Genomic DNA, 14,143 nt, shown 5'->3' on the forward strand with positions numbered 1-14,143 from the left:
GGGGACCGCGTAAGACACAAAGGGGGTCGGGGACACAAAGGGTCGCACTGGGTAAGGAGAGAGCGTCGAGATGTTATCGCGACGCGACCAGAGAACTTACTGGAGATAGAGACCTGAGCAAGCATGCTCTCTGACCCGGGGTTAGCCTCAGGGCGCGTATCACTCCACCTGAGGTTACCCCTCATAGAAAACGGGACTAGGGTAAACTACAAAAAACTCTGGTCGGTTGGGAGGAGATCCCAGATACTCCTAAGAAAGTAGTTCGAGGTAAGTACTCCGTGTTGGAACAAATACAAATTGCTCAAAAAAATTTTGAGGTATTGTTCCCATTAAAAAAAAAGATTCTAATAAAAATTCATATTCCTATTGAAAAATCTAGAGTACAAATATAGTTACCAATTACATATTTCTTGAACAGGAATTTCATGAAACAGAATTTAATGCAAATATTTATTAAAAGTACCTACTGTATACAATTGGAATGACTAGCTTAATATATGTACCCTGATGCTGCCATATACAATATATAAATATCACAAAATGCTTATGAAGAACTAGACATTTGACTTGTACAGTTCAATAATTACTCTTTACATGATTAATTCAAAAAAAATTTGACAAACGTCCACTTAAGTAAGTTGCAGACTTGTCCCTCAGTGATGAAGGTAAAATAGTGTATCGCTACCCTTGGCAGTAATCAATATTCATAAGCCAGTAGAAGGCACTACAAATCTTGGTACATTAGTTAAATGGTTTTGAAGAGAAATTTTTATAACAGTTGCATTGTGACAAAGTGAATGTATCACCGATTGTATTCAAGTGTTTTCATCCTTGCTAATGTTAAGAAAATTGCTGCAAACCATAGCACAACTTAAAATTGTGGTATTAAAGGAGTTTCATACATGAAAAAGAAGTGAACATATGTAAAGCCAAGACTGACTGGACACTATTTCTTATTTGGCACTGAAAGTTCTCGCTAATATATAGTACTAATGTACACTGCATTGAGATTTGACGTGGCTCTTGAAATTTGTATTGCCTTGATCAGATTAAAACTAGTAACTCCACTAGATAATTGAAAATTTATAAAAAAAATACCCTTAGGAAAGAAAACTTAAAATGTTCAAACATTCAGTTGTTAAATTTATCCATAGTAAGTGTAATTATTTACCAAATATTAAGATATACAGTACTGTAACCTTGCTCACAATGAAAATATAAATATTGTAATGCCCAGACAATTCAAGCTTGTACATGTATGGTAATACAGTATATTGAAATTGATTTTCACAGAATTTCTATATAGAGGTAGATGTAACATGTAAATAGGTAGATATAAAATACTATAAGAGAGGTATGGTTACAAGTACATAGTCATATCACAATAAAATCCCATACAAGTTGGATTGTAATGAAATTCTTATAAATATTGTTTTCAACTACAGTCATAAGTTATATAAAAAAAATAGGTTGTTAAAATTCACAATGGCAATAGCATACTGACAACTTATTGCAATTGCGTAAGGGAACTATTTATAAAATCTTTGGTATTGGTGACACTTCTTGTACTGAATCTATTGTCATTTTTTGTAAATTGGCACAGGAAAACTTGTTCATATAATCCACTATTGTACTTGTTTTAAATAAGATTCAAAAATAATGTTTCCTAGGTCAAGAGAATGTTGTTTACAATTTTTGCAATGCTGTATTTCTATACTATAACTTAATGTTGCGTAAAAGAAATGATGTAACAATACAGTACAATTACATCATAAAACCCAACCAACTTTGAAGAACCAGAGCATGCAATGCAGAACTTTTATCTTTTCATAATGAACTTGAATATAATGCCCAAAATTTGTAAGCAAACATATGTTATTACTGATACAATAAATTTACCATTCTTGGGGTAAGGTATTATGTATTTGAAATTATAAAAGTTTACACAAATTCAAGAACTGTATTGTATCAACTCATACAAGCAAGTTTAGTATAGTAATAACCTGCATTGCTTTGCTTCACAAAGCTGGTATAGTGTCAGAAAAATATGGATATAGCAACCGAATCTAGTATATACAGAGGTAATAAGTACTTTTATAATGGAAGTAAATCAAACCCCCTTACGTCTACAGTAGATAATGTAACATTAGCAGCTAATACTGTATTACATGAAGTATACTTTAACAGTATACGAGATACTTTAAGCTGGCAAGCTAGAAGTGTTCCTGTTTTCTGTAACATATTTTGTGTTTCTCTAGCTGTCTTAAAAAATGGCTAATTCTTTTGAAGTCCGTCATGAAACTAAAAAATGGCTAATTCTTTTGAAGTCCGTCATGAAACATCTTATGGAAAACTATCTTTTTTTCTGAGATTTTATGTAAAACAAACAAAAATTTATATTAAGGAAACAGGAAACAATATTTGCTTACCATTACAACTAATAAAACTTAAAATTAAAAGAAAGGAGTAAAATCTTAGATAATTTAAAATTGGACATGATATGACGTACAGTTCATAATTCTAATTTCCTGAGTCTGATGCCGCACATCTATTCAGGCTTTTTAGGAAGGCAAAGTGTGGATGGTAATTATTCTATTAGTTAAATTTATTACTTTTTCATTTCCTGGAACTATTAGATTAAATCATCTTAAAAATGTACAGTATGTACTATAAATTCATTTTACAAATTCAAATTGAAGCAAATAACTTTACTCCTTTCCATCCATTCTCTCTCCTATGTATTACGTATGCTAAAATTTCTATATTACATGGCAAATATACATCTCAAGCTGCATTAAGTAGTCTCTATACAGAGGATTTCATTATTCTTACATCTATTTATTAAAAAAATTATCATATTTCTCCCAAACTACAACAGTATATGTTTATACAATATATATTCAATGTATTCAACTAAAGAATTCACATGCATACAAGAGTCCATTATAAATTAGCTACATGACTACTTGATACATATGATATTTCTTCAATGAAAATATGAAAGTAGCACCACAAAAATAGACTTTTTACACCACTCTAACCACTTCTACAAAGATACTACATCCAAAAGCTGTTTGTAAAACAAGAGCTTCTGAAAACTTGAGGTAGCTCCCCATTTATATTAAAAGCACCACACATGGAAGAGACGGGACTATGAGAGAGCGGGCGGGAGGAAGACCTGCATGCACAAGGTTTCCTCCATTAATGAAAGGAGGCCCTATTAGGAACTTAATGACATGCGAGTGTTCTCCAAAGAAGGTACAATCAAAGTGAAAGCTCAAATGCCCTTCAGTGCATTGGTTTACTATGTAAGGAATAGCTGTATTGATGAGGAGGAAGTATTTGTTCAGCTTCCGGCTCATTGTCACATCTGCAAAATAAAATAAAATGCATGAATAAAAAAAGAATTTTGACTAGGAAAGGTACACAATCGCATAAGTATTAAATACACTATAATTAATCAATATACTGTAAAGCAAAGAACAGCCACTGTAGATTCTCAAAAGGAGATCCAATTTCAATGAATGATAGCAAACCTGGCAGAATTTCCATTTCCCTATACTGTAATCTCCCATTTGTTCCGACACAGATACAAACCTTCGCTATTTATTGGGTATTACTTTCGGCAACGCTGTAAACCAGCCAGGACAATTTTAGTGAGGGATAATTACCCCATCCGCTAGTTAGCGGGAGGGGGGTGGGGTAGACTGGCTACCTCGCTCGCTCACACCTGTCGGTTGGGTAACCACTTTTATTTTTGGCTCGGTAAACTTTATTACTATTCCTTTTTCTTTTGTGTGTATCGGTGTGTGTTTAGTTATTGTCCCGCCATGCGGCCATGTCCAGGTACTGAAGGCCGCCGCTGCGGTACCTTCATGTCGTCCGTGGAGACAGACCCACACCCTTTATGCCCAGCTTGCCGGGGAAATCAGTGTTTCCTGGACAACACCAGTTCTGAGTGTAGGGAGTGGCCTGCCTCCCAGTGGGAGAGGTTTGCACGTAAGAAGAAGTAGTCTAAATGCGAATCTTCACTTTCGGGGTCTTCCTCGAAATCGAAGAAATTTTTGACTTCTGCTTCTTCTACGCCCAAATCTCTGCCCGAAGCTAATTCTCGACCAGGCCCTTCCGGAGCACGGTCGAGCAGTAGCGCAGGGCTTGTGACTCCAGGTTAACTCTGTGGGATAGTGGCAGCTCCCCTAGTGAGTCGGCTCCTTCTCTTCCCCCAGGGAGCGCCTGTTCCTTTCCAGACCTTGTCTCTGTGGCCATCGCTGGGCATCAATGGTCCCCCTTCAAAGGAAGTTCTCCTCGAACTCCTCTGAAGGGGAGCAGAGAGAAGGTGGTCATCTTCCTCTTGCCCGTCGTCAGGCCGAGATTCTGGTTCCGATGCCGAGGAGTTAGCTAACCCACCAGGGGCGGTGGCAGGGCTCTCTCCAAGGCAAGCTTTCCCTTCGGGGGAACATATCTCTCATCTGAGAGAGAAGTTTGCCTCTTTACATCGGCAATCTCCTTACGCTTTTGGTTCTCCTCCAGGGGTGGAAAGAGAACCTTGTTATAAGTGTAGTTCTCCTTCGGGTGAACTCTCCTCCCCTGCGCAGGAATTATCTGTAGACCTTGATCAGTCTCCCCCTCGGGCGGAGTCTGTTGAACGTTCCTCTCCGGAGGTTCGTAGAGTGGAGGGGTGAGTAACCCCTCTCCACCCCAGACGTTCTCCTCCTCGGGCTTTGAGGAGACGTCTTTTTGAACCTGCTGGTTCTCCTCACGTTGACCCTTCGGGGTCTTGTGACGATCACCCTTTAGGCTGGCGTGATCGTGAGTGTTCGGGCTCTCGTCATGTTGATCCTGCGGGTTCTCATGACAGCAGGAGTCCTTCCGGTCTCTGTCGCGCTGAACCTTCGGGCTCTCGCGACTTGATACCTTCGGGTTTCTGTTACGCCGAACCCTCAGGCTCTCGTAACGTTGAACCTCCAGGTTCTTGTACTGTCAGTCACGCTGACCCTTCGGGATCTCGTTACAGAGGGACCTCGGTTCCTCATTACGTTGACCCTTCGGGAGCTCGTAACCTGAGTTACACTGAACCCTTAGGCTCTCGTAACTTTAGTCACGCTAACACTTCGGTGTTTCGTGACTGGGAAACTTCGGTTTCTCGTTGGGCTGACTCTTCGGGGTCTTGCAACACAGGCTACGTTTTGGGCCTTTGGTCCCTCGTACCCTTAGTCACGTTAACCCTCCAGGGTCTGGTGACAAGAGAAACTTCGGTTTCTCAGTCACGTTGATCCTTAGGGTTTGCGCAACTCAGTTCACGCAGAACTTTCGGGTTCTCGTGACCTATGACAGAGTTTTCAAACTCTCGTTGTGTTAATCGTTCGCGCTCACACAACACAAGCTATCGTGAACCTTTGGGTGAGCGTAGCCGTGAGTTCTCTCACCAACCTGAGAGCTCTCGCGCGCACAGCCAAATTGGCGTGCACGACCGGATCGGCAGATGACCAACTTGTCGCATGCAAACAAAATGGCGAACATGGCGCGCGGGTTCATCGTTTGGCGCGACATTTGCGCGTACATTCTGTTGCTCGCCATGCGCACAAACAACCTTATGCAACCCACGAGTGCGAAAAAGGTGTGCGCAATCAGGAAGGGCGTGCGCACGAGCTCCCTTCCGCCTACCAACAGTTCGGCGCACGAGCGCGCGACCATCCTTTCTAAGGACCTCCCTCTTAGTTCCTCGGGAGCCCGTGGCTCAGCGCCTTATTCAATGTAATGCGCCAAGCCATGAAATGAGTTGTTCCCCGCTCCCAGTCCTTAGGTGACACACCTAGGATTCCTTTATCGCCTGTTCTCTTCCCAGGGTCCTCTCCTCCCTCAGACCCTAGGAGGAGTTCGGAAGATTCCACACAGGCGGGTCCTTCTGGCAAGGGGAGATGGTCATCCCCTCGCAAAAGACCTCTGGAGGAGATTAGGCATGAACCTCAGGGTAGCCCCCTGCAGTTCAAGATGCTACAGGGCAGACCAAAGGGGAAAAGGAAAAGGATTCGTCCTTCGCCCCCCAAGGAGGATAGGGTTACTTCCTATGGAGACTCCTTCCGTCCCTCACCGGTCGAGATAGTCCTGCAACTGTACGGGACTCACCCCATATAGCAACGGGCTTACATTCCACCCGTAAGTCGGCGTAGCCCTCTAGGCCCTAGGGGACAGAGGACCTCCGGCCTCGTGAGAGGGAACCGAAGGATTTGTTCACCATCCCCAAATCCTCGCCCAGGCTTCCTTCCTCACTGCCTCCCAGGCAGCTGGAAGCGAGCACCTCCTCGGCAGTCTCCCTATCCCCAGTCTATCCAGTTGACGACTTCAACCCACTCCGAGCTCCTATGGATGAGAGCTCGGATGTCGAGCGGGTGGCAGAGAGGTGGAGGAACTCCAGCCAGGACTCGATCATCCAAAAGGTCTTAACAGCTAGACCTTACCCCTCTCAGCCACAGCGGAAAGCACAGCAAAACCCGCAACCAAAAAGGGCTAGAGACCCAAAACAGCAGCCTTTTCTCTGTTTACTATACCTTCAGAGATACCTTCATTCTGTGAGGTGACTTGCACCTCAAGGGTGGAGACTATCCAGTATCTCTTTCAAGCCAAAGGTTTTTTGAGAGGCACAGCACAGATGTCTGTCAGTGGCACAAGTATTGAAGGTAGAGCTTAGAAATGCCAGACACCCTTCATCTCCTATATGCTTAATTCCTCAGGTACCTTAACCCTTGGCCTTTTTGTAGCTTCAGAACAGGGTGTGTAGCCATTCCAGCTCCGTCACGAGACAAGTATTTTGTCTCGATAATCATTATAAGAGTAGGATGACTGGTTTTTATACACTTCATTTGGTAGGTAGTAAGTTGCCCTGGCCACAAGCCACTCGTTGAGATACTACCGCTAGAGAGTTATGGGGTCTTTTGACTGTCCAGACAATACTACATTGGATCCTTCTCTCTAGTTACAGTTCATTTTCCCTTTGGCTTGCCTACGCACACGCACAGCTTATTGTCTGGCCTATTCTTTACTTATTCTCTTCTGTCCTCATACACCTGATAACACTGAGATTACCAAAAAAAATTCTTCTTCATCCAAGGGGTTACTGCACTGTAATTGTCCAGTGGCCACTTGCCTCTTGTTAAGGATAGAAGGCCACTCCAAAATCAAACTATTATTCTCTAGTCTTGGGTAGTGCCATAGCCTCTGTACCATGGTCTTCCACTGTCTTTGGTTAGAGTTTTCTTGCTTGAGGGTACACTCGGGCACGCTGTTCTGTCTTGTTTCTCTTCCTCTTGTTTTGTTAAAGTCTTTATATCTTAAAAATTTTATTTTTCCTAGTTTCCTTTCCTCACTGGGCTATTTTCCCTGTTGGAATCCCTGGGCTTATAGAATCCTGCTTTTGCAACTAGGGTTGTAGCTTAGCAAGTAGTAATAATAATAATTTTGTCTTCCCTCCTCCCTTAGGGGAGATGTAGTGGGGACATTATTTGTTAAACCGGACAGTGATAAAGGTATGCATCCTTTCTAAAGACAGGATCTGGCCTTTAAGCAAGAGGCAAGTGGATATTGTGTTAAATCCATTCTTGCGTTGAGTGCATTCTGACAATACTCTACAGTATATCCCATACTGGGGTATAGGTTCCGCTGTTGACCAGATACCAGAAGATATATAAGGTCTAACCTAGCGACTTTAACCTCCCTATGCTCAAGCTGTAAGAAAGTTTAAGCAGCAGCATTTGGTTAATAGGGACTGCCCCCACCAATAGGCGAGTCTCCTATTTCAAGGCCGAAGGTTTGTAGTATTTGGAAGGAACTGTAATTTGTATTTTTCCTAGCTATACAAAACTGAGTCCTTCAAGTAACACCTCCCACTTTAACCACCCCTCAGTGTTGTTGATTGACACATGGGCGGGTCTTCCTGACTACTTCGTTACAAATTTAATGGCCGTTCCAGTCTTTACTAAAGATATACTTCTATTTAAATAAAAAATACAAGTTATTTGAAAAATGTGTGATACAGAACTACCACAGCTTTTCAAAACAAAAACATGGATTCCCAAATACATTTTTTCATCTCTTGAGCTTTCGTCATTTCCTATTAAATATTAAAAAAAATAATAATTTAAACAATAGAACATTACAATGCTTAATTTGTTTTAAAATATTTTTTAAACAAAAGTTTCTGTAGGAAATATTTATGAATCTTAACACTCACCTATGGAAATGTTCTGATTCAGTGTCGGAAAGTATAATGCCACTTGCACTTTCTTCATAGTCTTCAGAATCTGTAAATAAAAATATGAATTATTATTCATCCTACTACAACTCTATCAGGAAAAGCAGGATATAAAGCCAGTGGCTTTAATAGGGAATGCAGGCCAGTAAGGAAGAAAGAATACTTTTAAAAACAAAGGATAAACTACAGAGAAGAAATAAAGAAAAACAAAAGTGATAAAACAATAATTTATTCTAAAAATCTAATGAATCTGGTCAACAAGAATATATTTGTATGCAGTTTTAATTTCTAAAGTTCTATTAATTTAACTACTGTATACTACTTTATTAGAACTAGTAAAACTCCTGAAAAAAATTTTGTACTAAACCTCACAAAAATATTATTCCTCTGAAGGGGGATAGTGGCATCAATACAACTAGTGCAGTGCACCATAGACATTACGAAAAACAGGCCTTTCCTTCATGCTGTGACCTGTAGCTATATGCCTTTTTAGCTTTCTGCTTTAACACAATTACTACTTTTTCAGTGCTGTTCACTTGAGTGCCCAACTTCTTCTAATTTCTACTTCAAAGTGTACCTGCTGGGTTTTCCCTAGTTGCACCAATGTGCTGGACGCCTGCCCAAGCCCAGTGCTGGGGCATATGCCACAAATTCAATAAACCAAACCGAACCATGACCTAATCGAACAAGTGTCTGATATCAATAAAAAGATCTAGAATAAGAAATTACACAAAATTAGTCAGAAACAATTCCCTCAAAGAATCTAACCAGTGATTGGGTAACCAATCCAGAGGAAGACATTTATTATATTAGAATTTAAGTTATATGGAGGAGGGGTAGTTAGTTGGACCGGTGCAACACAGACCTAAAAGATGACTCTGGTGCCCCACAGATTCACTTTTTCCCATTAACTGCTAAATTCTCATGAAAGAAAAGAAATGGGAAATTTAAACCATTTAGGGTTTAATATCGATAATTCGGATCTTCCAGAGAAGCTATTTTAACATCAGGGGAAGTACACAGAAAAAAACCATAATTGGAGATATCTGGTTTTGACCTCATTCAACAGACTATTTAACATTCACTAATATTAGCCTAGTCTATTAAATGAATCTTCCACCTCAGATATACAATCATAAGATGCGATATATGCAAATCATATTGGATCATCTACATATGTAACCAACTTTTCTTACCACATAGTATTGTCTTTATATACAACACAGGACCAAGAAAATTACACTGAGAAACACTAGTTTCAATACTTGTAATGATATCAATAGTTTCTTAAAACTGGTTTAAAATGCTGCCAAAACTACACTAAACATTCAAACCTAAGGTTACATATGTAAAGCTCAGAAGTTGAAGATTGAAAAATCTTTTTTCAGGAGTCCCTCAAACTACTGTAGCTCAGAAGAGACAAATTTTGGTAAAAAAAAGTTTTGTGAAATATCAATTCTTGCTTATCTCTCAGAAATAATATATATATATATATATATATATATATATATATATATATATATATATATATATATATATATATATAAGATAATTAAAATTCTTCATTTACATTATACTTCACCAAAATTAAGAGGTTAAAAATTTAACAAAACAGGTGTTTTACAGATCTTTATGACACCAAAGAAAACATCAGTCTTGATATGATTCATGCAGTATTTATAAATCTCCTATTATAGGTTGCAGTAATGAAATAAAGAATTAAAATCTCATTAAAAGTAAATGAAACCAGAAGACAAAGGGACTATGTAGAATTGGCCGCGGGGGCATATAAAAATTAGAATAGCGCCAACGTTATCCCTGCGTGTCGTAAGAGGCGACTAAAAGGGACGGGACGAGGGGGCTGGGAACCCCCTCTCCTGTAAAAAAATTCCTGCGAGACATCGACAAGGAGATGGAGCTGGGGGGAGAGTGACTGCTCCCCGCACTCTAGTTTTGGGGTGTTTAAATGTGCGTGGATGTAGTACGATAGAGAGTAAAAGATGTGAGATTGGAAGTATGTTTAGAAGTAGAAGGATGGATGTATTGGCCTTGTGTGAGACAAAGATGAAAGGAAAGGGTGAAGTGATGTTTGGTGAAATGTCTGGTAGAGTGTCTGGGATTGAAAGGGGAAGAGCGAGAGAGGGTGTGGCGTTATTGCTGAGTGAATGGATGACAGGTAAAGTAGTGGAATGGAAGGAGATATCATCTAGGTTAATGTGGGTAAGGGTTAGGTTGGGTAGGGAATGTTGGGCGTTTGTCAGTGCGTATGGGCCAGGTAGTGAGAAAAGTGAAGAAGTGCGGAATGAGTTCTGGAATGATTTAACTAGGTGTGTAGAAGGACTGGGTAGAAGGAATTATGTAGTTGTTAAGGGTGACTTAAATGCTAGAGTGGGCGCTGGAGAGGTAGAAGGTGTCATTGGTAAGTATGGCGTACCAGGTGAAAATGAGAGTGGTGAGAGACTGGTAGACATGTGTGTTGAACAAGAGATGGTAATAAGTGCTAGCTTCTTTAAAAAGAAAGATAAAAATAAGTATACATGGGTAAGAGTGGCAAATGGAAGAGTAGTAGAAAGGGCATTAATGGATCATGTGTTGGTAACTAAAAGAATGTTTGGAAGATTGAAAGACGTGCACGTGTTTAGGGGTATGGCTAACGGTATGTCTGATCATTTTTTGGTGGAAGGAAAATTAGTTGTAGCAAAAGAGTGGGGGAATAGAGTAGGTGGATGTAAAAGGGAGGTAGTGAGGATTGAAGAGCTAATAAAACCCTGGGTAAAAAGTAAATATCAGGAAAGGTTGAAAATGGCATATGATGAGGTGAGAGTAAGAGAAACTGGTAATTTAGAGGAGGAGTGGAAGTTAGTAAAAGAAAATTTTGTTGGGATTGCAAGTGATGTATGTGGCAAGAAGGTTGTTGGAGGCAGCATGAGGAAGGGCAGTGAATGGTGGAATGAAGGAGTGAAGCTGAAAGTGGAAGAGAAAAAGAGGGCTTTTGAAGAATGGCTGCAGAGTAATAGTATAGAGAAGTATGAAAAATATAGAGAGAAAAAGGTGGAAGTAAAGCGCAAGGTACGTGAGGCAAAGAGGGCAGCTGACCTGAGGTGGGGTCAGGGATTGGGTCAGTCATATGAAGAGAATAAGAAGAAGTTTTGGAAAGAAGTGAAGAGAGTAAGGAAGGCTGGCGCAAGAATTGAAGAGACAGTGAAAGATGGAAATGGAAGGTTGTTAAAAGGAGAGGAGGCAAGGAAAAGGTGGGCGGAATATTTTGAAAGTTTGCTGAATGTTGAGGATAATAGGGAGGCAGATATAATTGCTGTTCCAGGTGTTGAGGTGCCAGTGATGGGAGATGAGAATGAGAGAGAGATAACAATAGATGAAGTGAGGAGAGCACTAGATGAAACGAGAGTAGGAAAAGCATCTGGTATGGACGGTGTGAAAGCTGAGATGTTGAAGGAAGGGGGTGTGACTGTACTTGAATGGTTGGTGAGATTGTTTAATATGTGTTTTGTGTTGTCAATGGTACCAGTAGATTGGGTTTGTGCATGTATTGTACCACTATATAAGGGTAAGGGAGATGTGCATGAGTGTTGTAATTCAAGAGGTATTAGTTTGTTGAGTGTAGTTGGAAAAGTGTATGGTAGAGTATTGATTAATAGGATTAAGGATAAAACAGAGAATGCAATTTTGGAAGTACAGGGTGGTTTTAGAAGAGGTAGGGGTTGTATGAATCAGATTTTTACAGTTAGGCAGATATGCGAGAAATATTTAGCAAAAGGTAAGGAGGTGTATGTTGCGTTTATGGATCTGGAGAAAGCATATGATAGAGTTGATAGGGAAGCAATGTGGAATGTGATGAGGTTATATGGAGTTGGTGGAAGGTTGTTGCAAGCAGTGAAAAGTTTATACAAAGGTAGTAAAGCATGTGTTAGAATAGGAAATGAAGTGAGTGATTGGTTTCCGGTGAGAGTGGGGCTGAGACAGGGATGTGTGATGTCGCCGTGGTTGTTTAACTTGTATGTTGATGGAGTGGTGAGAGAGGTGAATGCTCGAGTGCTTGGACGAGGATTAAAACTGGTAGGCGAGAATGACCATGAATGGGAGGTAAATCAGTTGTTGTTTGCGGATGATACTGTACTGGTAGCAGACACAGAAGAGAAGCTTGACCGACTAGTGACAGAATTTGGAAGGGTGTGTGAGAGAAGGAAGTTGAGAGTTAATGTGGGTAAGAGTAAGGTTATGAGATGTACGAGAAGGGAAGGTGGTGCAAGGTTGAATGTCATGTTGAATGGAGAGTTACTTGAGGAGGTGGATCAGTTTAAGTACTTGGGGTCTATTGTTGCAGCAAATGGTGGAGTGGAAGCAGATGTACGCAGAGAGTGAATGAAGGTTGCAAAGTGTTGGGGGCAGTTAAGGGAGTAATAAAAAATAGAGGGTTGGGCATGAATGTAAAGAGAGTTCTATATGAGAAAGTGATTGTACCAACTGTGATGTATGGATCGGAGTCGTGGGGAATGAAAGTGATGGAGAGACAGAAATTGAATGTGTTTGAGATGAAGTGTCTAAGGAGTATGGCTGGTGTATCTCGAGTAGATAGGGTTAGGAACGAAGTGGTGAGGGAGAGAACGGGTATAAGAAATGAGTTAGCGGCTAGAGTGGATATGAATGTGTTGAGGTGGTTTGGCCATGTTGAGAGAATGGAAAATGGTTGTCTGCTAAAGAAGGTGATGAATGCAAGAGTTGATGGGAGAAGTACAAGAGGAAGGCCAAAGTTTGGGTGGATGGATGGTGTGAAGAAAGCTCTGGGTGATAGGAGGATAGATGTGAGAGAGGCAAGAGAGCGTGCTAGAAATAGGAATGAATGGCGAGCGATTGTGACGCAGTTCCAGTAGGCCCTGCTGCTTCCTCCGGTGCCTTAGATGACCGCGGAGGTAGCAGCAGTAGGGGAGTCAGCATTATGAAGCTTCATCTGTGGTGGAAATGTGGGAGGTTGGGCTGTGGCACCCTAGCAGTACCAGCTGAACTCGGTTGAGTCCCTGATTAGGCTGAAGGAACATAGAGAGTAGAGGTCCCCTTTTTGTTTTGTTTCATTGTTGGTGTCGGCTACCCCCCAAAATTGGGGGAAGTGCCTTGGTATATGGATGGATGGATAACAAAGTTTATGAAATGTTAAAATAAACCATCTGAGAATTTGATATCTTAAATTTTCACTTGTGTAAGATTAAAAAAAAAATAGTTTACTTACTGACGGAGTCATTGCGAGACATTGTCCAGTGAGTAAGATCTGTATCTGGAATAGTGAGACGATGATCAGAATCCACTTCCAAACCACAATTGTCTGCAGTGGGACCATCATTTGTCAAGTCAAATATTTCTGTGACACGGACCTAAAAATGAAAAAAAAAAAGGATATATTAACAATATTGTATGGATATTCAATGTTTAACATCTAAAGTAAAAGCTGAAAACACAAGTTAAAGTAGAGACTCAGTCAAGGATGGATACAAATATATGAGCAAACTGTATGCACTTACAGCATACACCTCTCACATAATTAATATCATATTTTCAATTTGAGAAACTTTGACTTGGCCTTGTCAAGAAAAGAACTGTACATATTTAATATGAAATACCATAGGTACTGTATACAGGTATAGGTTAATGATCACTATGTAAGGATAATAAATGTGGATAAAGTTAAATAACAACGTTACCAAAGAGGAAACATGCATGCATTTCACAACCCTTAACATAGAATAAGGAGTGGAAAACATGTATAATTAAAAAAAAAAAAAAATATTACAAAGTTCAAAAGCAAATCAGGCCTGAGTATCTCTTTCTTTTTCCAGTTGTCTGGAAAAAGACAATTTCAAAACTTGCAGAGGATAACACAAAAAT

The 14,143-nt window shown here is 40.3% G+C and overlaps 1 protein-coding gene across 4 annotated transcripts in view; it reads right to left on the reverse strand.

Moving 5' to 3' along the window:
- Nucleotides 1–436: 436 nt before the first annotated feature.
- The window catches only part of LOC137631026 (1-acylglycerol-3-phosphate O-acyltransferase Pnpla3-like), a 137,122-nt gene continuing 123,415 nt past the window's right edge, over nucleotides 437–14,143 (reverse strand). For all 4 annotated transcript variants that reach the window (XM_068362585.1, XM_068362581.1, XM_068362583.1 and 1 more), the window contains 3 exons: nucleotides 13,491–13,632; nucleotides 8,228–8,297; nucleotides 437–3,370 (listed from right to left, as the gene is read on the reverse strand). In XM_068362585.1, the coding sequence (XP_068218686.1) occupies nucleotides 3,289–3,370; nucleotides 8,228–8,297; nucleotides 13,491–13,632 (294 nt within the window). In that variant the 3' untranslated portion in view covers nucleotides 437–3,288. The remainder of the gene's footprint in view (nucleotides 3,371–8,227; nucleotides 8,298–13,490; nucleotides 13,633–14,143) is intronic.

The sequence above is a fragment of the Palaemon carinicauda genome, chromosome 39 (assembly GCF_036898095.1).
Source record: "Palaemon carinicauda isolate YSFRI2023 chromosome 39, ASM3689809v2, whole genome shotgun sequence".
In the NCBI taxonomy this organism is placed as follows: domain Eukaryota; kingdom Metazoa; phylum Arthropoda; class Malacostraca; order Decapoda; family Palaemonidae; genus Palaemon; species Palaemon carinicauda.